Below are 23,266 nucleotides of genomic sequence, written 5' to 3'. Positions count from 1 at the left end.
TAACCACTACTAACCATAACCGTGGTCTGGTCTTCGGTTAGTTGTGATCTCAAAGTTTGCAAGACCAAACAATGACCAGTTAGGACCAGTTATAACCGGTCTTTACAGCCTTTCTTAGATATTGAAACCAAACTGAGCCACATGACTAGTGTTTAAAAGTCCGGTTAGGCTAGGTTATTGGGTGCCCAGGGGCTCTAACCGAGACCGAGACCAGTTAGGGTTCGTTCCCAGACCCAAAATAACCTAACTGGACTGAAGATAACCGACCAAAACCAGTTAGTCACAGTTACTAACCAGTTAGGACCGAAAAAATAGAAAATCGATTAAAACAGGTTTTAACCAGTCATAACTGGTTTTTTAACAGTTAGTTAACTGCAAAATAACCAGTTATTTCATTTCCAGAATTTACTAACCACTAAGGTCCGGTCTGGTCTCGGTTATTTTCCAGTTAATTAACCAGACCTTCAAGCACTACGTGTGACTGGCGTTTGCCACGAACATTACATGCCCATCATCAACAAACAATCTTTGTCCTTCTCAACCACCACCACCATCCACGGCGACCCACTTCCACTGTGTTACCACTGCCATCGACAACCACCAGTTCCCGCAACATTCGACCACCACCAACCACCACTACGCACCCAACAACAACATCAACGTGACAATGCCACGTCACCACACCCACCAACAACAAAACCGGGTGCCACATTGCTGACAGTGAAATGGCAAACAAATGATGACCGACAACCAAGATTGGTTGTCATTTTGTACTGTAGAACTCCACAGTAAGCACCCCCCATCCCACATTCGTCCCAACTGTCTTCGCTGAGCCACAGGACGACAACAATGGAACAACAACATGAGATGACAACAATGCGACGAGAACACAGTAAGCTCACCTCCCCCCACCACTCATCTCTCTCACACGGAACCCAGTTACAACATCTCTTTCAGCAATGTTCCCTCACTGGATGGATGACCTCTCTCCCTTGCCGCATGGTACCCTCTCTCAATGCTAGTGTTTGGAAGTCTGGTCTCATGACTGGAAAAAGACCGTAACCAGACCGGACCTGTGGTTATGGTCTTTTATTTTTGAGATGTAAAGACCGCAAAAAAACCGGTTAACATGAACCGGTCTTGACCGGTTTGGACCGGTCTTTTGTAGCCCCTTAAATACCCTTTAAAACGCACCCAAGAACGTACGATTTGGTAAAAAAACGAGAGAGATATGAATTAAAATGTAAATTACTTTTGGGAATAATAGATGTACCAGACTTATTTTATAGAAGAACCAATTCCTAACGGAATTTGACGTTCTTGGGCTCGTTGTGAAGCTAATAGAGATGTTAATAAATTTACCAATTCATAATTTTAAAATATTAGCCTAAAGACCGGTCATAAACCGGTTAAAACCGATGCAGACCGAAACCAGTCTATAGACCGCAAAAAGACCGCAGACTGCAGTTTTTTGCGGTCCGGTCTGGTCTTTTGACTTCTGGGGAAAAGGCAGACCGGTTACAGTTACGGTTAATGCCCCTGGGCATCAAAAAACCGGACCGGACCGGACTTTCAAACACTACTCAATGCACACCCCCCTCTCTCAATAAACAGCCTGCTCGATCCTCTCTCCCCCTCGATGCACAGATTGCCACCTACCATGATGACAACATGGCAATGCCATGTCACCAGCCCAACAACGGACAACAATGACCTGGCATGTCCATTGACGTGCCAGGTCATTGCACATTGCCCAAAGTGATGCCTGGCGGTGTTTCACCCACATGCCGCCTCGCTGAGAGGCTACTTTATGTTTCAATATTTCAAAACTGTAGTTCGTAATAAGTACTATACACGTAAATAACCGGTTGTAACCAGTTAGTAACTGGTTCTAACTGTGACCGGTTAAAACCGGTTATGTAACCATAGACTAACTGATACCGACTATAACTGGTTTGTATCGGTTCGGTCCGGTTAATTTGGGTTTGAGAGAATATACTAACCAGTCTCAGTCTCGGTTAGGGCCACTGGGGGGCCAATAACCAGACCGGACTTCCAAACACTATTCAGTGCCATCTCAATCAGTCAATGTCTCAATGCCAGAAAGTCTTTCCTATGTCTCTCTGGTTGGGACATTTCATCTTAAGGTGTGCTGAGAATCTTCTGCAGGGAGATTTCTGGGTTGGAGGTTGACTGACTTGCGTGATTGACAGACTCATCCTCAAACGGTCAATTCAGTCGTTGTCCTACCTCTTCCCATTCTTTCTCTGCCCTGAACCCTCAGCACTGAATTAGGCTGTGCATCGCTCTAGCTCTTGTCAACGAGAAAGACAGAAACCGTCTGTTGAATCCTTCACCCTTAGTGAGTTGATCCTTTGTATCGAAGTAGACCCTAAACTGACCCCAGAGTCTCTCTTTGTAGATATTTAAGAACATCCTGGCTTGTCAATGTGCCACGTCAGCTTTGTTTGTTCAATGCCACAACTTTCCTCTGTCCGGAACGTTTGGCTGATGGTGCTTGGGGGTTTCTGGGGCTTACTGACTGCCAGAAGTTGTCCTTCAAGTTTTGGAGTCACCTGATGAATTCTTGTGTGCTACCTTGTCTTGTTTCTCAAGCCAAGGACTCACTGCCGAAGCTGACTGGAAGCGCTGTGGTTTGTACATTGGTTCTGTGGTACTTCTCACCTTTTTAAAGATGAAACCTTCCAGTTTGAGGCCCAAGCCTGGTGTTGGTGTTCAGGATGAATTTGACTAATTGCCACAGAAGTGGGGGTGTCAATGAAAACTTTGCCGCCTTTATTCCCGACTATCACACACAAGAAAAACAGGTTTATGCAACATATTTTACCACGTCTCTCACAGTGCTCATTTCTTTACATTAGGAATTTGTGAAGTGGCTTAACAATGTTAAGTGCTTTGTCGATCTTTGAGATTATGACCAGAAGGGCAGTTGACACCCCCATCGATTATTCACACTTTTGAAACTCGTCATAGTAGGAGCAATTATTTTGCTAGTATCCACTACACGTAGACTTACATCATACTGATTAGTTTCTTTGGCCACCTCCAGTCATATAATTCAACTTTGCCCATATTATGTACAACTTCCGAGTGATCCTCTGCTGGAATGTTGAAGCTCATTTTGGTCAAGGTCCGAGGATAGTCACTTTGAATGAACACCGCCGGAAGCATTAGACGCTTTCGGGTAGGGTACTAGGGGGGGTAAGAAAATCCATAATTTGAATATATCCAGCAGCCGTCGTGACAACTAATCGACCTGCTGCTGGACAAAAATCGAAATCCTGTAGTACAACCTCCTCCCTGTTGAAGAGACGTCGAGTGGCGGGGGTGGCCATGCCATCGTGATCACCCTGTGGCATGTTCATAAGGCTGATATTTATGTTGCCATTGGCCTGCCACGTCAAGGCAAGCGACTTGCCACAAAACCGTATATGTTGTAGAAAGTTCAGGGACATTGTTGAAATGGGAAAAGAGCCAATGCCCACTTGTTGTGGATCAAACGTCTTGTAATCAAGATTGCTAGGAACATATTTGAAGGTGTAGTATCGCATAGAAGCATTTAAAGCATCGGGTGTTGGGCTACACAAGCCAAAGAGAGGCAGTCTCAACTGTCCTGCAGAAAGCCATTGACTAGGGGGAGAAACTCGAAGGGATTGAGCTGTCAATAGTGCATGAATTTCCAATCTGGGAAGGAGCTGGATGACCGCAGCCTTCGTATCATCTGATACCAGCAAATACAGTGAACTCAGCACGTCCCAGATGGTCAATTTCCCAGGTTCAACGAGAAGGAGGGTGTCAGCAAAGAGTATAGCCTTGTAGAATAAAAATTAGTCAATAAATAGAGTGATTAATATCTGGCGAGTCACTGACACCATTTGGTTGATGTATTACATGATTGTACTCCCAACTGATTGCCTTGTTTTCGACAAAATCCCAGACCGTGATGAGATTGTCACAATAACTGCAGGCCAGTGTGTTTTTGTAGATGTATGCATTATCAAGTGTCCCTTTGACCTTCAAGGAATGAGTGAGACGATAAGCTACGTCTGGAGAGGATGGGTATATTTCGTAGATCGACACACGGTTGTCCATGTTCAAGCTTCTATGATTTGTGTGGGATGCACATGTGAGAAAAACTGGCAAGCTGCTTACATTTGTTCAATACAAACATAGACTCCATGACCATCTGGAGTTGGGCTGGTGACACTGACAAAGGATCCTGGTGCTGTAGGAAGCACTGCTATAGGGGACAGTTTCATTGGGATCCCTGCATGAATTCCGAGGTCCCAAAGGTGCATGCTGTGTTGCATCGTATCATCAAACAAAAACCGACTGCCTGGAATGAGTAAAAGAGTGACACAGATAAAGGGTATGTTCTCATCATCCGTGAAAAAGACAGGCAGTAATTGAGGCTTAAGGATGCGAGTCACAACAGGTTTGATATCTCCTTCAGATGGAATATTATCTTTTGTGTATTTTATGAATTTAAAAGGTGACAAGGCAGCGTGTTCAAGTTCAATTTGCAAGAGATTTTCAAGTGGGTAGAACATGGACAAATTTATGCCGTGCATCAAACACACTTGACGCAATGTGTTGATCCACACAATTCGCAATTTTGTGATGGTGCACAACAGTTTATGGTGCACGTCACCTAGTCACCGCTACTTTTGTACGAAGGATATTGACAGTCCAAATCTGACCCCTTTCCTTATTCCTTTTACAAAAGTGATGCATTTGATTGAAAGAACAAAAATATCAGACGGTTTGGCAAAATATTCAAAATTGAGGGAGTTATAAATATTCATGAGCCCGATTTGGCCAGCTTACATAATATTGTTCGAAAATGGCATATCTTATCCTCTCTACCTCAGTATGTTCTGGTTCCAGAAGATGCGAAACTGTATGTACAATGGACCTGAGGTCATTTCAGCCACCCCTGACTGGGAATAATACTAAATCTTCCTTCATGAAAGTCTATTGTATAATATTTCCCTGAGATATGCTATTATGCATCTCAAAATCATGCAAAAACCGTGTAAATGCATCTTCCAAGTCAAAAGAAAATTGCCTGCAGTGCCCAAGGGGCAACCACCCGAGCATCCGGTTAGGACAACTGGTCCCATCGGGGTCGTGGGAGTCAACACGTGCAATCCCAAAATGATTGTCACGCTCATGCTCATTTAGCACGTGCCTTCAACATTGCTTCAACGGGCTCCACAGATTCAATTGAAGACCCTTACCATAACATGTAAAATATCTGCCTTGCATGTTGTGTTTTCACTGTAGACAGGCTTTTCAATTGATTTGTTGTTCCTTCCCCCCATTCTCACTGAAAGAAATGCCAAAACCTCGACCCACAGCTGAAGATCCAAAGGAAATTCAACTTCCTGGCGCTCCTAGGATAACAACCACAATCAATAATATTACTGGGAAGCACAGTATTCAATGTGATCTTTGCAGTACGGACATTTCTCTGACGACAACAGCAAATCCACAGAACTTTCTGCTTCACCGTGGTATGGGACCATGCCTACAAACACAAAAAAATCAAGGTCTTCCACCGCCTCCTCCTCCATCATCTATTGTGCCTCGGATCATGGTTACTGGAGTGCAAGAAGTTCCTTGCTCAGGTTTGGGTATCAAGTGGCTTCCAGGCTCGATCTGGGAAACTTATCCATATCATTGACATGAGGTGAAAGTGATGGGATCATTGGGATGGAAACCTGTCTCGTTTGGAGAAGAAGAAAATGAAATATATCTTTGATCTAAAAGATGCCTCAAAACTATTCTCAGTACAGACTACCCACCTTGCACAGAGTGCAAAATGCTCGAGTATTCTTCTCATTTTATCGAATTTATGGAACATGCTACAGAGGCAAAGAGCCATACACCTAACTGATCTATGTACAGATAAGAATTTGTGACTACTACTGTGACATTTGGATGCACATGTCAAATCAGGCTAAATCCCACGACCCCGATGGGACCAGTTGACCCAACCAGATGCTCGGGTGGTTGCCCCTTGGCGGCGCCCCACTGGGGTATTGCAAAAAAAAAAAAGAAATCCCTCCACCAATTTGGCTGCTGTCCAAAGTAGCGGTGACTACAGTCCTTTCGGAAAACCTTGTCCACGTGCTTTTGAGTTGACTGAAAATGTTCGAAAATAAAATAAAATAAGAAAAAGTGAGAAAGTGAAAACTCAACCATTCCTGGCTCTGTAGCCATGGTTTTTCAGAAAATCAGTGCCGATATGAAGGAGCGCGCCCTCCATTTGCTCACAGAAGGCTGGGAACTTCCAGAAATTGCAGATGTCCTCGGTGTGTCATTAAAAAGTATTGATCGATGGGCTGACAACTATGATCGACATGGTACGGTCATCCCTCCATCCTATCATCAAGGTCGACGTCGTCTGCTTGATGCTGAGGCTACTCGTGGTCTTAAAGAGCTAATCGACGAATCCCTGGAGCTTTATCTTGATGAAATTGGGGAGTGGCTTGCCCTTTACCATGACATCCCTATGTCCACCACTGCCCTTCACAATAATTTGCGCGATCTTGGACTCACTCAGAAGATCATGCGTCGGCAAGCCGCTGAGTGCGATCACGCATTACGTACTGCCTGGCTGCACGACGTCCTCAGCACGTACACTGCAGAGCAGATGGTCGTTGTTGACGAAACGAGCAAGGACGAGAAGACTCTTATTCGAAAGTATGGCCGTGCAGCAAGCGGACACGAGCCCATCTACAGCGTCTCACTCAACCGAGGTATCCATTATAGCGCCTTACCAGCGCTTACTGTAAAAGGCTACATTGCAGCGCGCGCTGTAGAGGGTTCAATTGATGGAGGAGAGTTCTATGACTTTATTGCCAACGACGTGGTGGGTCCTTTGAATTTTACTCTTACCCTTGGACTGACTATGATGTACTACACTAGCTTCCCTGCATGAACCCATGGCCAGGCCCCCGTAGTGTCTTGGTTCTGGACAACTGTGCAACTCACAAGAGCGAAGCCCTCCAGGAGTTATTTGAGGGCACAGGTGAGACATACGCTCTCATTTCCCTATGACAAGTATTCTGAAACTGTCGCAACAGGCATCCATCTGCTCTTCTTACCCCCATACTCACCTGACTTTTCCCCTATCGAAGAAAGCTTCAGTTGTGGTGAGTTGAAATGATTGGGCAATTGGATTGTCGACATCACTTATTTTCTTTATAGTTAAGGCTTACCTTTGTTGTAACTTTCGACAGTTTCAAGACAGCCTCTACCCTGAACAAGATCTCGTTGATGCATGCTTTGCAGCTGTCACGCCCGAGAAAGCTGAGGGATGGTTTTGGGATTGTGGATATATGTAACAAGATATATATATATGTACGTACGTACATATACAAATGTAGACAAGAGTAACTAAGGAGCTAGAGTAACTAAGGGTATGTCGCAGTCTAAAAAGATCTGCAGTAAGAGGTTACTAGTTAGTATGAAATCAAATCCAAATCATTATATGGTTCCGTGCACATTAGTATGTGGGGTATAGGGAACGTCGCAGCAGAGAATAGATGGTCGAGGGGTGGTACTGACTAAACGAAGGGAGGGAAGAAGGGTAGTACTGAAGTTAAATATATTAAAACCGGGTTGGAGCAGTCAATCAAAGAGATGTCGGGAATGAATGGGTGGTATTGGATGGTCCAGCCTGGCCTGAATTACAGGCTGCCAGAATCCTTGATTTGTGCAAGGGGCCAAGGCCTGCCCAAGTCCACATCTCCCTATCAAGGCCAGTCAAGTCATCGCCGACATGGAACCCGAGTTTGACTAGGCCTTGAAACTCTTCTTGGCCAAGTCGGTTCTGAACACACCACTGCTGGACCCCATTCGTGTTTGATGCTGGAAGTGGGAGAGAAGCGGTAGCTTGAGGTGTTGGAAATGGGAGGGAAGGGGTAGCTTGAGGCATTGGCATCGATGGTGGGTGATTAGGGTTTGGATACCCCCATAAAGGAGGGGCGCCGTAGCCGAAGGGACTGGGTGGTGGGTATGGATAGTAGTGAGGAGAGGGGTGGGGCATTGGAGCCATTGTCGGAGGCCCGTAGCCCGGGAAAAAGCCATTTGGTTGTGCATGGACCTCTTGTGTTCGTCCTGGAGTTTGTGGTGCTGCTTGCTTCCTGTCTGGCATTTTCTCTTTCAGAGTAAAGCCTGCACGACCTAATGGGACTCTATCATAACTAGTCTCACACCTTAGCTATCAGAACACATCAGCCTTCTCCCTACCAGAAGAAAGGACATTGAGAAAACTCACGATAGCATTTGCCCAGAGTGATAGCTTTTTGTGATCTAGCTCGAAGTGCCAATACTCGCCAGAGTGTGGTGAGTGCGTCAAGCATCTGATTCCATGGTGTTCAGCGCACGCCGAGACAGGATACATCTCCTCAAGCTTCTCGATGATGGGTGCAAGCTGAACATCAAGGCCGATCTAGGTGCAGGGAAGGCGTGTGAGCAGAACTGCCATTCACTGATGGAATCGCTGACCTTGGCTTCCCACCGAGTAGGAACTTCCTGGACTCTCCCACCATCTGGATCTGGCTGAGGTGCACTGCAACTTTCTCGCAATGTTGCTCGAGGTTGCCTAACACAAGGAATAGGGTGGTAGACAACGATGATGATGGAGGACAAGTCACGGTGATTCTTGATCTGGTTCCGCATAGTCTGGAACCCATGGTCGTTGGTGAGTGGTAATTTTGCCTTCTTCTCTTGGAACCCCCATGTCATGCCATCTAACCCAAGATTCTCAATGTCGACGTCCACGATTTCAGCAACCTCCTCCAGGAATTTCTCCCATGTCATTTTTCGCATGAAGACAAATGGCCCTCCCATCATGGCTGGCATATTCACAAACTTGTCACCACATGGCGTCTTCCCAGTTTGTAGCTTTGGAGGCAAAGCAATCTCAACAAACACGGACACGCTCCAGACTTTTGGTGTGACTGGTGTGTCATCGACAACCTTGCGTGGATGTCCACGCTTCTTGGGCTGAGCAACTGAGACTTCGGTGTCAGCTTCAGCGTGACTGACCACCTCACGTTGACGAGAGGTCTTCTTCGCCTTGGGGAGTTCGCCGGTGTCCGGATCTGAGTCGCTTCCAATGCTTGACCGGTGAGCTTTAACCTTTTTTTTCTTTTTCTTGGGCTCTGTATCTGAGTCTTCGCTTGCAGTATCAGATTGGTGAGCTTTTTTCTCTTCTTTCTCTTCTTCTTACTGGCCTTAGGTGTGTCCAAAATCTCTGTCACACCATCGGCCTCCTCTGCAGGTTTTTTGGCTTTGTTGTCTCCCAGATGGCGCGCTTTGGGAGCTAGCTTCGGCGCATTGGTGCCTCTATGCTGGTTTTGGCTAGGAAGACGGATGGTGAGTTTCTTCGCAGCTGCAGTGGCTGCCTCTAAGACTGGTGTCAACAGGGTTGCGAGAACTTGCTACTCAAATACACACCTCTTAAATCCTCGTCAACCTTGCTTTCTTCCTCGCATTCCTGCCGCATTGCCAAGGGAGGCACCACACCATAATTTTCGAACATGGCCAGGCTTCCCTCTGTCCATTCATAGGGTTCTTCCACTTCGTTGCTGCAAGTTTGGGTTGCCACGTCGGATCCAACTACTTCATCATCCGAGCCCATTGGAGTGTCTGAGGGAGGATATTCCAGGTCAGGCTCTTCATTGGTAGCATCCATGGTAGACAAAAACAAAAGAGTGTGGTTCTAGTGTTGGTTTTAGATGTGTAGATGATTATAGTTTTTTTTCTATTTTATTTTATTTTCAAACATTTTGAGACGACTCAAAAGCACGTGGACAAGGTTTTCCGAAATGACTGTAGGTGACGTGCACCATAGAGGTCTCAAAAAAATGATAAAGAATCCGTTGGCATCAAACATTCTGAGGGTAGGGTGATCAATACCTTGCGAAGAGAGATGATGTCGTCTGGCTCCAGAAAAGTTTGAATTTGGATTAAGACGTCTGTGGGAAGACAGGGGTGGGCATATTCGGACGTGGTCTGTGATCGTTGAAGATCAGAAGCATGTCCCTTGGACATCATGAAGAGGTTCGATTTCTAGCGTAAGTATTGACAAGTTCAACAGTTGAAGTCATTGAGCGCCGGCAGCAGTTGAGATCAAAGGAATCCAAGACACGTGATGGACGCAAAGACGGGATTGTGTACCATTTCTTCGCAAGACATAATATATCCTATCTAGAGGCAATCCATTTTTCACAAACATTAGTAGCAAATGACTTCATAAAGTTTGACATGCAGAAAAATCCCTGGAATCGATTGAAATTCACAACGATGATGACTAGGTAGAGAAAAGACAAGCACAACCCTGTCGATTGACCTTGGATTGACCCAGGGCGAGAAGGATAACACGACGGAACGCAAACGTGTGAGGGGATGACATCCACGAAAGGGTGTTAAAAAACCTTATGGATTGGCGATGCATCTTGGGTCGATTTGGCAGAGGATTTCGATCATGATAGGAAGGTTCAAGGCACGCGCCGTTTCGTTGTAGACAGCCCCATATTCGGTTTGAGCGTTGATAATTGTGTGGTCGAGTTTTAACTCCTGTGATATATATCAAATATATATATCCCTCACCACCAATGATTAGACTCGAAACCAGTCTCCTTAGGGTGCTAGAGACGAAAGAACGGGAAAAGAAGAAAATGTGGAACTATTGGAGGTAATTCTATACGCATTTTTTCTTTTCTCCCGTTTTACCTCCAATAGCAGCTGGTAACGAGCCTAACCAATGATACTGTATGGCCGCGATGCCATAAACTAGCTCAAGGGGGCGGATTCGATCACGCCTAGAATAAAGTAGGGGAAGGTTGAACTTTGAACAACGGAATACATACACCCGTATCAATGTTCGCGACCATTTGCTTGATTTCCTCCAAGAACTTGGTACGACCCTCTTCCTCCATGATATTCGTGTTCCACCTCTCAATAGGGGCAGTGTCCACAATGCGGGTGACGGAGTCTGCCAAGGGAATAGGTTCGACACGTCTGCTGGCTCTTTCATATGTGTAGAAGGACAGTTGTCTTCCTATGGCGCTGACCCCAGTAGTACAACTTCGGTACATGGACGAGATGGTTAAGTTCCCAGAACCGGCGTCGAACTTGGTTTTCGGCATCTTGACGGCCAACTAAAGAGGGAAGGTGTGTGGGAGGCTTGATGTCGATGAAGAAAATGGGGCTCTCGAGATCTAAGGACTCAATGACAAAGGTGATCGCAAAATTGCCAATGGCGCCGGTATCACCTGTCATAGCTGCAGTGACGTACTGGGGTGAGACCGTGAACTGGGTGGAAGGGAAGCATTCATTGAGAATACTATCGTAGAGCCCATAGAACTTATTCTTGATCGTCTGCTGGACACAGAGACGAGAGGATTTCGCGACGATGTGAGGGCATCAATCACGTGACACGCGAATGATGAGACGACCTGGAGGCTTTTCTTTCGTGGTTTCTCTTTTAGCTTCAACTGCACCACAAATCTTGTGCTTCTGGGTACGGCCGAAATGCTTCGATACGACATGTTCGACGCATCAACAGCGACGCAAGGGTGACTACACTCGATATTGGAGCCAGCCTCTAGTAAAGATGGTTCAACTTACAACGTCGAACACGCGACTCGCACCCTCTCGGACCCTCTAAGCGCTCGGGCAGCTGCAGATACTCGTATCCTTAAACCAAGATCTGGTGCTGAGGCAAGACCCATCGTTGCCCTTTGCGGTGCGTACTTCCTGCGTCGAGTCCGATTGCTATTCTCATTCAGTCCTTCCACACAAAGATCGCAATGCGGCTCTAGTTACACACGATATTGCCGCTCTATTCAGCCCAACTTTAAGTTCTTGCAAACCTACCCCATGTTGCCTCCTGCACGGATTCCAAAGCACAAGAGGGGGCACAGTATCGTCGTTTGTAAGCATCTATCTTGTGTGTTAGGTCATACCACAGCTGGCATTCCATCTAGATTGATAGATACTACGCAGGCCTCCCTTGAGCTTATAGTGGCCAGGGTTTTGGCGTGGTTGGACTCTAGATCGTGAAACAATCGTGCCGACACTTCTTCCTTCCCAATAATGGACGAACACTAAATACCCGCCTCCCAACTCGGATCCTCCATCCTAGCTTTAATCCAACCATTTCCTCTGGTTTTCCGTCAAGAAATGTGAAGAATAGAAAGAATTCGCGGTGCTGTTCATTTGGGTTGGAAAGGATTCCTCTGCCGAGAACCCGATGAGGTGCATGCGGGCATCACTCAGGATTTATACCGCAACTTCGACTCGGACGTGTGGATGAAGTATTGCCAACGCTGCGGCTCTGCGGTGGTGGCTTTGGGATTTTGCGAGTTCTGGAGCGAGCTGTCGGTATGATTGAATATGTTGAAACGAAATGGCTTATCACATCTCCTAGCTTTCTTAGATAAGTTATGGACCGTTGACCATGCCTACATCTTTGGGTACACTGGGCCTTGTGAGGGCCGTGTCGGAACTTTCCTATAGTGAGTTCTTGTCGTCACGACTGACGCTCCATTTGTTGACCATTGGCGTTGGCCGAAGGTGTGGGTAGCAACGACTCAACAATTCTATCACCTGAAACGTGCTCTGAAGCTATCTGAGGACCTAAGTGTGCTCGGAGTCTCAAACCCGTGGAGACCTCGATGTTGTGCCGTCCAAAGTGAGTTTCCACCCCTCATACTTCGGATGAAACTGACTCATGTGTCGATCTAGGAATCTTCGCCATCGTGCTGAACAACTCCCTGACGTTCAAATCACCTGGGACACGACAGATCTCCACGCTGTACGCGTGGCTGGTAAGTTCTTCTCGAGCTTTTTACCTCGTGAGAAGATGATCAATCTAGCTATGAAGAGAATTGTCCCCCACCTCAACGACTCACTGGCATGCAATCCCTGATCATCAGTCGCAATGGACTTTCACCCCAAAAGGGACCATGATTGAATCAGATCGCGGGTTCGTCGTTCGTAAGGGCTTACACCCTTTTTGAAGTGTTTCACCAAAGTGATGTGTCCAATAAGAAGGGGCAAACTGGTGGATCTCATCACCGCTAGAGACCCTACTTTTACGAGTGGGTCATGGACGTTTCAGGTCGAGGTGGGTGTGTTATATCTGTTCTTAGTTATCTGTGTGCTTATCAAAACAGACCCAAGATTACGGTTACAACACCCAATGGTTCGGACAGTACAACTTGAGATCCATGGGAGCTCTTCATGTTCGATCTATCAATCAGTAACCTTTCAGAAAAGCGCTCCTCACTGTTCAAGGCGGACGAATCGACCCAATATTACTCGAGGGTTTCTCACCGCCAACTTCAAATTCAGTGTCCAGAACTACGTAGACGTGCGGTGCTGCTTAGCGCGCAACTAAAGAAGCGGGTCTGTGCGCTTAGGTGAGTCGAATGTGGTGTACGAACCATGCAATCTTAATCTTGGAGGTTTTTATGCGCTTGTAAAACGACAAAATGGAAAGATGACTTAGCTGCCACCGGCCCACCAGCTACAAGCGCATGTCCATGACACATCTAGATACCTTCATGACCATTCCACCAGCCACGACGTTGGCAAACTGGAACCACAAGACCTTCGCATTTAGCACTTGAATTGGACCGAAGATTCGGAATCGCAAGTGGTACGTTGTCTATGTCTGTGTCGCTTCCCTAAACGCTGACACTCCTGTCCAGCTTGGCCCGTACAATCACTCCCACTTTGGCAGGCAGGAGGGTCATGTATAACTACATTTGACCTTTGTCTCGAAGTTCATTTTCCTGAGTCATCAAACGGTACTCAATCTCTTTTGCGACTGTCTTAATTGTAATTCATGTTATGACCAGATCCTACATTCGCAAGGACGGTATAATCGGATCGACTACGACCTCCAGCCTTTGACGAGGAACTACCACTTCCCTCCTTGATACCGAGGAACAGTACGTCATCGCCTCTGTCCGAAAATAACATGCGTTTGACCTTGAGTCGCAGGGGTATGGCTTCTCTCCTTCGAACAATTGGGCAATACATGCTTCCAAACCAACGTGGGGGAGTCGGGTTATGAAGCAAGCTTCCAAGTTGTGCTCAATCGAAACGTGCCATGGCAAAGTCGTTAATGGTACACCTATTGAGGTCTGTCTGGCGCGAGTGTCGGCAACCCCATCTAAAGGGAAGTTGAGAGGAAAGGTGAGTATAGATGCTTTTCGGGGTTGTGCGGCGTAGGTCTGACATTTCTCTGCGGCTAGCTTGCTGTTCGGTAGTGGAATGACTCACCAGCCGTAGCTGTAATGAAGAGGAAGGCTAACATACTTGAGCACTACGGGTCTGGTGGCAAATGACCTCACGAAGAAAAACCCTGGAATCGATCCACAATGATGATGACTAAGTATATTGAAGTTATCATATACAGGCTGGTCACGAGCCTAACCCAGTACTAACGTAGCGGGAATGACATTCTGACAGTAAACTTATAGTTGATAGTATGATAAGTATATTAAAATGATCTGAATGCACACTACATAATCATTATTGTCCGTTTTGAAGACGCAGTGACCAGTCTGCAGAGGTGCTTGAGCATGGAGGACGGTGGAAGGAAAACATTGCGAGGATTGAAGCAGCTGATGAGGCTCAAGGAGAACGTGAGCCGTGATTTACATGGGGTAGAGAGGGAGTTGTAGAGACGAGCAGAAAGGGGTGTATACTTACTTGGTCACATCCAGCATCCCCGCTTGCTGCCATGGGCTTCCACCTCGTTCGTTGAGTCCAGTGCTGTATGTCGTCGCCACTTTGATAAACGACAAACAACGTTGTTTGTCGTTTGCTTGCCACGTTGCTGTCTCCCTCTTCCCTCGTCCCTCGTGGTGGTACATCCTTGTCCGTGGTTGTGGCCATGGTTGTGGTTGTGGCCATGGTTGTGGTTGTGGCCATGGTTGTGGTTGTGGCCATGGTTGTGGTTGTGGCCATGGTTGTGGTCGTCCGTTGTCGTGGTGGCATGCTCGTCCCTCGTAGTGGTGGTCCGTTGTCGTCAAGGAAGGACGACGACTGTCATGGACATTTGAAGCAGCGGCCGCAGGTGCAAGAGAAGAAGCTTGGGAAGGTTATTGAGAGGGCTGAAGTGGAGGTGCGGAGGTTCGAGCAGTTGCGCACGGAGAGGATTGGACCATGATGATGGGAATGCGGACGGGTCTTTTGACATTGACTGTCACGGTAAGCGTTCGCGAAACTTCCCAATCCGTTGTGAATGACTTACCAGCCTTGAGTCACATACGTCCGTCGTACTTGTCGGAAGCGCCAACGCTGAAGGTTTCGTGTACAGCGACCCCAGTCAAATGGGTGACGACGTCGGCGGTGGCTATTGAGGTGGTGGTAGTGGTCAGAGGTCAGTCACACCTCTGTTAACACCTTAAGCTTCAAGTTTCAAGAGGTCAGTTAGCTTCTATGGGGATTGGTGTACGAAGACTTACATTTTGTAAGTCTAAACGAGGTAGACCCTACAACAAACTGGTGAGTGAGTAGTTCAAATGCGGAACGACGCTGACCAACCTTTTAGACGGCCCAGAGCGATCGTGACGTGGGAGACAAGACAAACGAGCTGGGCGTCGATGTTGGCCTGTTTGAAAGATGTGAACTCTTGCAGGCATGGAAGTGGATGTGGGAGGGTTTACGCTTTTTTCGAATGTCGACGAAGTCGTCGAGGCTGTGAAGATGTGGGAGGGTTTACGCCCGGGTCGAATGTTTGGGACGTAGTCCGGCGATGCGACACGCGTGATAGATCTAGGGTAGAGGTTGTATCAAAGAAAAGAAGACGTAGATAACAAAGAAGAACGTACCCGATCCACAAGCTCGCGGTCAACGAACCATCCGTGCTTCCCCAGTCTCCTTAACAGTCGAGAAACCCAGCATAGGCTTCTTGACGTTCGATGAGGCGCCTGACCAAACACCTAACCACTCGAAGGTAGCGACACTGACAGTCATTCCAAGATCGCATGATTGAAACAGAGGTTGATTGACGACCAAAGTGGAATTGAACGAAGTCAGTAGAATTCACCACTTCGATTCGCTTCAGTTCTCCACGGCAACACTTGAAAAGGGTGTCCGGCCAATGAACAACAAGAAAGTGGGAAAAAAACTCAGGTAATCTTTACGAGCGGACCAACTGTCTGGGAGTCGAACCTCATTGCGTCTTGAAGTGCAAATACCGATAGACTGACGGAACCATGCACACGAGCTGCATAAACCAATTGTGGTGAAAATCACAATTGGGGATCCCAGCTTGCAAAACGCTGGTGAAGCTCAGGTGCCCGTCAATAAGTCAGAAAGATAGATCACGTATATGACCAAACACCACAATTCTTCAAATTGCCTTGCTTCGAAGCTGGAGTCTCAACCCCCTCAGTTGCGACGCAAGATAAGGGGCGGGATCAAGGCAGAATAGTGACTTCTTGGGCTTGGCATTGTGGGATTTGGTCTTTGTGGTGTCAGTGTTACAAGATCATTTTTTCTCGTGCCCGCTGTCAGAGGATAACGAGGCACCCAAACCCACAAAGCCTTATTATTCAACCGTGATACAATCCTCCGACAAGGGCGGAAGCGCATGAACTGTACTTGGTCATGTTGCTTGACTAGGGAACGACGACGCTGCAGTGTATCTCAAGGCGAACATTCAACACCAACAGCGCGTGGCATCCCATCTTGCGGAAGCATGAGGTGTAAGAGGGCAGGTTTGATTGCTGCTGGGGTAAGTACTTGGCATGAAAGGAGGCTGAGTAGGAGCGTCGAAAGGAGAAGAAAGATGGAAGATGGGGAAGGGGCATAGGGGAAAAAAAGAGGAATGGGAAGAACAGACGTTGGGAGCTCAGAGCTGCAGTATTCATCCCTCAACCTCATATCCCAAATCTCATGATGTGGCTGCGGCAACGATGCGATTGAAGAAAAAAAATCGCGCAAATTCTGGTCAAATTTGTTGGACTTGAACCTGCTGCTGCTCGCCAAGCATATCCAAGTTCACCAATCAATAATAGCTTAACATCTTGTCCCTCGTACCCCCATCTCCTCCAAGAACAAATGTGTCGGGAGAAAGATCCGTTCTTAGAACGGAACCACCGGCGGCTGTGACTTTTGGCCAGCGGTGTGTCTCGGATACAAAGGTGGAGGTGGAGGGGGATGTCGAGGTCTATTCCTAACATGCAGTCTTGGGCTTGATGTTGAGAGGAATAGCGAGTTTGTCCTTCGTGTATGCTGGCTGGCAATGGTGCATTAACCCCCTTCAACATCCTTCTGAGAAGAACCCCTCCTATAGCTAGCCGCACCACACCGGTCGCCGATCTTCATGCACATGAAACATGGGAGAAGACATGTTGTGTTTGTTCGAAGAGGGACGAAGAGCTGCCGCACCAGACATCCTGACTCCAATGTCCAGCATCAGAAAGGATATAGTAGCTCATCTCTGGGAGTCCTTTGGAATGAGGTGGAACAATGCTACGCAGACCGTGCAAATTATGTTTGGGTTGAGGGTAAGTACTTGGCGTGAAAAGGGGAGGAGAAAGACGGGAGGGAAGGGGAGGGAGGAAATCAGTCAGAGAGTGGGAGGGCGAGGGAAGGGGAGGTCGAAGGTGGAAGAGAAAGTAAGGAAGGCGATGGGAAAGCTTCCAGGTTGGGGTCAAAATGGGAGGAAGAGGTGGCCATGCGTCTCCGGGTGCTTGTCTTGGGTCCAGGAACGATTGCGCGGAAAGGGTAGACTTTCAAGCGGACTTGGGATGGAGGGTATCGTCTTCAGCGCCCCGCGTCCACATCCATATCCTGCCCGAACGGTCCTGGATATCCTACCCGAGCGACTCATTCGCGCTGATCTACGAGGAGGAACGACGAAACGCTGCATTGAAGTTCGCACATTGGCTTCTACACCGACAGGCAAGAGCCCAATCGGTGAGTGGGGTGTCGGCATGCGAGTACGTGGACATGTAGCGTTAGCTGGCCCTCCTTAAGGCGGACACTAGGGAACCCATTCCCAGCTGTGGGTGCTCGGTCCTGGCTTGTGGGTGCATACAAGCAAAACACAAAAGATAAGGTTGTTCCACATTAGTGGTGGTACGTCCGTATCAACGTTCAGGTCAATCGATTTCTGTGGGTGTAAATCAAGTGTAAATGGTTAGCGTTTGAGTGAGAGCATGTGAAAAGAAGGGGAAAAACGAGGAGCCATGAAGCGTTGAGGCCTCTGTGTCTCCTTGATAATCTTCCTCAAGCGGCGCGTCTCAGCACATGAGGGCATCGAGAACGCACCCTCGCGGTATTCGTCTCCAGTGCCATTGTGGGGGCTGATTAGTCATCTGACTCATCACTGTCTTGGGAGAGCCAAACTCAGCGCGCGGAAAGCGATGTTCGAATCGACTATCACTGTCAGCCTCTGTACAACGATGGCTAAACGTCCGCCTCCCTCTATAGAAAAAGAGGTTGTTCCCTTTTCTGCGCTTCCTCGCCATCTCCTTCCCTCTCACTACCACCATCCCCAATCCCTAAGCAAGTTCGTTCTATATATCTTCTCGCCTTCCTTCCTAGCTAACCTCTACTCCTAGAAGAATGTCATCATCACCATCTCGCAATTTATCGTGAGTGCCTATTCACATCCCTTGATCTAATCAGACAGATTTTGATTGGTCCTGCCAAGCCCATCAGAGGATGATGGCTCAATCACACCTGTCCCCAGTAAGTCCTGTCACCACATGACCTGCGACATAGACTTATTTCATGTTTACTAGCAGGTACTAGGGTCACCAGGCTGGAAAGCAGTATTCAGGTCGTCGAAACTCGGGTTGGCACATTAGAAACTCGGGTTGGTGCGTTGGAGAAGAGCATGGAGGCCGTTGAAACTGAGCTGAAGTTGGTCCGTAGAACCATTCAGAACGGTACGCATTTCTTTTTTTCATTTTACAATCATGTCCTAATATTCAATGTTGCTACTGCAGTCGAGTTTTTAGCTGGCATTTTTACGGTGACCTATATTATCAATTCACTACGCTTACTGCGGAGATGGTAAGTTTTCAATAATCTCCTTTATAATGTCAGACTCAAAACTCTTTAGATGGGTACTAGAGAGTTTTTGTGTCACGACATTTCCAGTTACTTTTTATTCTAAGCATGAGTCCAGAATACCATACCTTCATACTGCATAATGCATGAAATATATTGACGATGCTGGTGTGATATGTAATTTGAATAATGACAAGCCTTTGCCAGCCTGACACTCCCTCGGAAAGAGTTATGATGTCGCCTGACTTTGTTCCCTTGGCCATGTCAATGGGACAAATGCGGACGTATGGGTTCGTCGACATAGTGGACTTGGCTGTAAGCCTGACACCTGTGACCTTACCGGAAACAGATAGAATCCATTCGGCCATGGCGAACTCATTCTCGCTGGTTGAGGTTCAAAAGATGAGAGTCTGCCAACGAAGACGAACAGATCTTGTGAACGTGTTGAAGTAGTATGGTTCAGTGTACTACCAGATTGTACCAACGCTAATAAGGACGGTTTCTTCATCCAGGCGTTCACCACAAGATACCCAGCACAGAAGCTGGCCAACAGATGCCTTCGTCACTCCGTCATCCTCAAGGTTGGTGTCCTCAACAGATGCCCATTCGTCAACAGTGTCAACATATCCTGTGATAGCTCTAGCACGCGGGAAGAGCACACAGTGGAAACACTGCTCGCATTTAACTCTGCAACCAAACCCTTGAAACCATGAAGAATGGCGGAGTTAACGTTCGGTTAACGCTATCTTTCAAAATGACTTCCAGACGGGCCTGATTTTGCTGGATGGTGTTTGTGACGTTGGCGTTTAGCTGGTCCATCACGGTGTCGTCCATGACGAGGTGCTGCTGCTGTGTGAGCTCTTTGACGAGCTCCCTATTGTGCTGTATTGCCTCAAGACTCATGTTTGGCGACGAACGTCTCCGCCGCCTTATCATCGTCGTCAATCGGAATGTCGCGAGTAAGGATTTCGATTTTGCTAGATTGGTGAATTTGAAGGCTGAGCATCAGATCCTGGCAGCAAGTGTTGACACTATGAGCGGTCGTGGTAAACTTGTCCCTATTGGTGATGCTGAGTCGGCGGGCAATGGTGCTCTGCCTTCGGTATGAAGTTATGAGCACCGCGGCTGGTTTGAGCAATTCAATCATGCAGTCGATGACTTGCAGTGTGGCGGGCATGACTTCCATCATCCTTAGAAGAGGGATGTGGCTTAGCAAGAACGTGATTCGTTCGAGAAGATCGTTACGCTTGGGAACGAGGGATCGGAGAGCGCTTCAAGGTCGACCTCCACTTCGCCCTCTGGATCTTCATCCAAGCAGTCCACGTCTTCTGGTTGAAATGCCGCTGGAGAGGAAGGCGAGGAAGGTGCAGGAGAAGATGATTCTGAGCTGGGATTTTGAGTTGTTTCCAAGATTCCCCTCCTTTTCCTTGTAGTTATCGTGTTCCTCACCATCCCTTCACCATCCTCGTAGCTTTCATCCTCATAACTCTCATCATCCTCATCCTCCTCATCGTTCACCAACTCCCAACTATGATACTCTTTGTCCATGAACACGCCAATCTGTCTGCGCTGATACCCTGGGGGGAATCCGCGCACCGAAAAATAGTCGTGTGCTTCCTGCGCTACAAGAAGGTGGATGGCGTCGGGTGTGTAGCGACGACGTCTGTGAAATGAACAGGCATCAGTATCTTCGTTTTTGAAGCACAAGAAAAGGAAAAGAAGTAAGGCGATATGAGAAAAATAAAAGAGCCCACACAGATATTTTTCTTTTGCTAAAAAACCAAATCTTCTAACGAATTAAAAGGAAAAAAAGTAGAGCAACAAATAAAAAGAAGTCAAACCAAAAAAACCACCTCTCAATATCGAAAAAAAAAAGGACACGTACACCTCCCAAACACACATCTTACAAGTAATCTTCCAAGCCCCCCCACTCTTTCTCAATCTTGGGCTGTTCTTCCCACCACATCGGTGCCGGCGCAGCTGCATATCTCTGATGCTGGTGCTGGTATTCCTGCAGCTGAACTTGTGGGTGTTTGTGCAGCTGGAGTTGAGGATGTTCGTGCAGCTGAACTGGTGGGTGTTCGTGCAGCTAGATTTGCTGGTGTTCGTGGAGCTGAACCTGCGAGAGCTCGTGCAGCTGGACTTGTGGGAGCTTATGCAACTGGACCTCTGGCATTGGCATCTGCCGCTGCTGGTATTCTTGCCCCTGCTGCTGTTATTGATGATACTCCTGTTGATACCCCTACAACTCCCGCTGCTGGGCCATCAACTGTTCCTGCCCCATCTGCGGTGGTTGCGCCTGATCTGTCTGCGTCGTAAAACACCCCCTCCCCATGCTGCTGATAATTCTCAACAGAGGCGACGGTACCCTCTGTACAGCCCTAACGGACACAGACATCGGTAGCGTAGGTAGTGAGATGGGTAACAGTGCTTGGTGGTGGGGAGATGGGTGATGGCGACGGAGCAGAAGGCTGAGTTTGGATTTGGGTTTGTAGTTGGGGATCTTCAACTGATCAAGTGCCGCAGTTTGCTGGGTCGATGGCCGGGGCTCGAGAAAGCTGAGGTTCGGGTGATGGAGGAGAGGGCGTGTCTGGCAGTATATCAGAGATAGACGCAGCTGGTGAAGGCAGTGTAGAGAGGCAAGATAGATCCAGCTCGAAATCCATGAGCTCAAAGAGGGCGGTGTTTTGTGATACGTCATGCATGCTGCAAATGGTCTTGTTGTTGTCCTCCTCATCTCGAAGCGGCGTTGTCAATGATTCAACGTAACAACTCCCGTTTGGCCTGCTATAGTTCCTGAGTAATATGGGCGGTGCTGCTGCGGTTGCAGGGGACGATGGCGCCAGAGGGAGTGGAAGGGACAGTGTTCTTGGTGCGAAAAATGTTGTCGGGAGAGGCGAACATGCTGGGGTAAAACTGAGACCATCCTTGGAGCATGAGATGACTGCGAGGTGTACGTGATGGTGGCAATTGGAAGTTGGGTACTTTAGATGTCGACGCAGATGCAGATGGGATCGGTGTAGCAGGATTCGAGGGAGGGTGATCGCCTTCGTCGTCATCCAAATCCGACAAACTCTCCAAGTCGGACTCGAACTCTGGAACACGCAGTGGCCCAACCGACGCCGATGCGGACGCCGATGCGGACGCCGATGTGCCAGCAATGGGTTGTCCATTTTGTTTGTCCTTGGCAGCAGCCATAAACGCAGATCTAGCAGACCTCCTCTCCGTATCCTTCGCCTTCCTCTCCCTCACGTTCCTCGGAGAAGTGTCCGTCCAGTTTGGTGTACGTGTATAGCTTGACTACATCAGAGACCCCGTTCAAAAAGCGGGAGGGCACTACGAGTCGGAAAAGTTGGTCCGGATTGAAGCCGGCAGAAAGGCGTTCAGCTATCAAGTCGGCCGCAGATTTGCTTGGTGCGCAAGCGAGGATCCGGGCTTGGGAATTGGTACGAAGGAGTTGGAAGATTGCTTCAACGATTGTGAAGGTTTTGCCGGTACCAGGTCTGTAGCAAAGAGTTAAGTAAACAAAGACAGTGATCGAATGAAGGGAAGAATGGGACATACGGTCCAAAAACAACGAAGGATGGCAAACCAGGATTTTGGTTCACAATGCACTTGACAGCCAGCACCTGCAGCTGGTTACTCCGGATGAACTAATTGTACACCCTGATCGACTGGATCCACATCGTATTAGAACTTGGCAGGTGGGCGGCCAAGGGGAACAAAACCCGGTCTTGGGTAAAGACCGTATCCATCGCCTGATGCAGCCGTTTTACAGAAACTCAATTCAACTTGAACCGGACGTCGAACGGCTGGGTAGCGCTTGCTTATCCGAAAGATTCATGGAAGCGGAATCCGACTTCTGCTTGACGCACGACATGCACTCGGCCTTGGTACCAATGTCCTTCAGGTGCACTTTTGGACGAGAATTTGGTCGCCTGCAATGTAGTGAGTACCAGTGTGAGCGGAAAGAAAATGTGGGCATACCTACAAGGACACAGGGTCGCTTTTCACCCAAGCCGGGCTAATGGATAGATGTTGGCCTCTTCCACAATGATAAGTCTAACTTACGTACCAGACCACCACGTACTTAAACATGACAACTTGAAGCATAAAGTGAGTGAACAAGCTTATTGAAACGACGCCAGAAGAGTAGAGTACAGTGGAGTCTCTGGCAAAGCGC

General features: G+C 47.8%; 7 protein-coding genes across 7 annotated transcripts; 2 read left to right on the top strand and 5 right to left on the bottom strand.

The window, feature by feature from the left end:
* Positions 1–1,278: 1,278 nt before the first annotated feature.
* Positions 1,279–4,571, bottom strand: LACBIDRAFT_324637 (uncharacterized protein; the record flags this gene model as incomplete). Its single annotated transcript, XM_001878029.1, has 11 exons — positions 1,279–1,337; positions 1,660–1,803; positions 2,004–2,062; positions 2,540–2,542; positions 2,629–2,649; positions 2,686–2,806; positions 2,861–2,871; positions 3,038–3,213; positions 3,315–3,833; positions 3,892–4,123; positions 4,174–4,571. The coding sequence occupies 11 exons, from the start codon at positions 4,569–4,571 to the stop codon at positions 1,279–1,281; spliced, it is 1,743 nt and encodes a 580-aa protein (XP_001878064.1).
* A 3,092-nt stretch (positions 4,572–7,663) lies between these two features.
* LACBIDRAFT_315508 (uncharacterized protein) lies at positions 7,664–9,730 on the bottom strand (the record flags this gene model as incomplete). Its single annotated transcript, XM_001878028.1, has 5 exons — positions 7,664–8,251; positions 8,309–8,482; positions 8,539–9,030; positions 9,090–9,442; positions 9,493–9,730. 5 exons carry the CDS (start codon positions 9,728–9,730, stop codon positions 7,664–7,666), a joined length of 1,845 nt encoding a protein of 614 aa, XP_001878063.1.
* A 743-nt stretch (positions 9,731–10,473) lies between these two features.
* Positions 10,474–11,771, bottom strand: LACBIDRAFT_324634 (uncharacterized protein; the record flags this gene model as incomplete). Its single annotated transcript, XM_001878027.1, has 4 exons — positions 10,474–10,614; positions 10,908–11,098; positions 11,336–11,619; positions 11,668–11,771. 4 exons carry the CDS (start codon positions 11,769–11,771, stop codon positions 10,474–10,476), a joined length of 720 nt encoding a protein of 239 aa, XP_001878062.1.
* A 728-nt stretch (positions 11,772–12,499) lies between these two features.
* On the top strand, positions 12,500–13,673 carry LACBIDRAFT_324633 (uncharacterized protein; the record flags this gene model as incomplete). The annotated part of the gene is made up of 8 exons (XM_001878373.1): positions 12,500–12,557; positions 12,626–12,733; positions 12,787–12,869; positions 12,978–13,027; positions 13,096–13,168; positions 13,218–13,303; positions 13,413–13,463; positions 13,553–13,673. 8 exons carry the CDS (start codon positions 12,500–12,502, stop codon positions 13,671–13,673), a joined length of 630 nt encoding a protein of 209 aa, XP_001878408.1.
* Positions 13,674–13,907: 234 nt separating this feature from the next.
* Positions 13,908–16,045, bottom strand: LACBIDRAFT_324632 (uncharacterized protein; the record flags this gene model as incomplete). The annotated part of the gene is made up of 9 exons (XM_001878026.1): positions 13,908–14,307; positions 14,332–14,413; positions 14,497–14,513; positions 14,764–15,145; positions 15,326–15,409; positions 15,522–15,548; positions 15,601–15,667; positions 15,916–15,998; positions 16,027–16,045. 9 exons carry the CDS (start codon positions 16,043–16,045, stop codon positions 13,908–13,910), a joined length of 1,161 nt encoding a protein of 386 aa, XP_001878061.1.
* A 1,354-nt stretch (positions 16,046–17,399) lies between these two features.
* Positions 17,400–21,694, top strand: LACBIDRAFT_324631 (uncharacterized protein; the record flags this gene model as incomplete). Its single annotated transcript, XM_001878372.1, has 16 exons — positions 17,400–17,570; positions 17,592–17,982; positions 18,140–18,144; positions 18,630–18,662; positions 18,697–18,759; positions 18,823–18,890; positions 19,032–19,086; positions 19,291–19,398; positions 19,578–19,664; positions 19,894–19,934; positions 19,981–20,185; positions 20,235–20,310; positions 20,555–20,729; positions 21,006–21,398; positions 21,440–21,488; positions 21,512–21,694. The coding sequence occupies 16 exons, from the start codon at positions 17,400–17,402 to the stop codon at positions 21,692–21,694; spliced, it is 2,103 nt and encodes a 700-aa protein (XP_001878407.1).
* Positions 21,695–22,910: 1,216 nt separating this feature from the next.
* LACBIDRAFT_315498 (uncharacterized protein) lies at positions 22,911–23,196 on the bottom strand (the record flags this gene model as incomplete). The annotated part of the gene is made up of 3 exons (XM_001878025.1): positions 22,911–23,021; positions 23,075–23,107; positions 23,155–23,196. The coding sequence occupies 3 exons, from the start codon at positions 23,194–23,196 to the stop codon at positions 22,911–22,913; spliced, it is 186 nt and encodes a 61-aa protein (XP_001878060.1).
* Between the last annotated feature and the right edge of the window lie 70 nt (positions 23,197–23,266).

Source organism: Laccaria bicolor, genomic scaffold (assembly GCF_000143565.1).
Source record: "Laccaria bicolor S238N-H82 LACBIscaffold_6 genomic scaffold, whole genome shotgun sequence".
Lineage (NCBI taxonomy): Eukaryota > Fungi > Basidiomycota > Agaricomycetes > Agaricales > Hydnangiaceae > Laccaria > Laccaria bicolor.
This window is presented reverse-complemented; position numbering and strand designations above follow the sequence as displayed.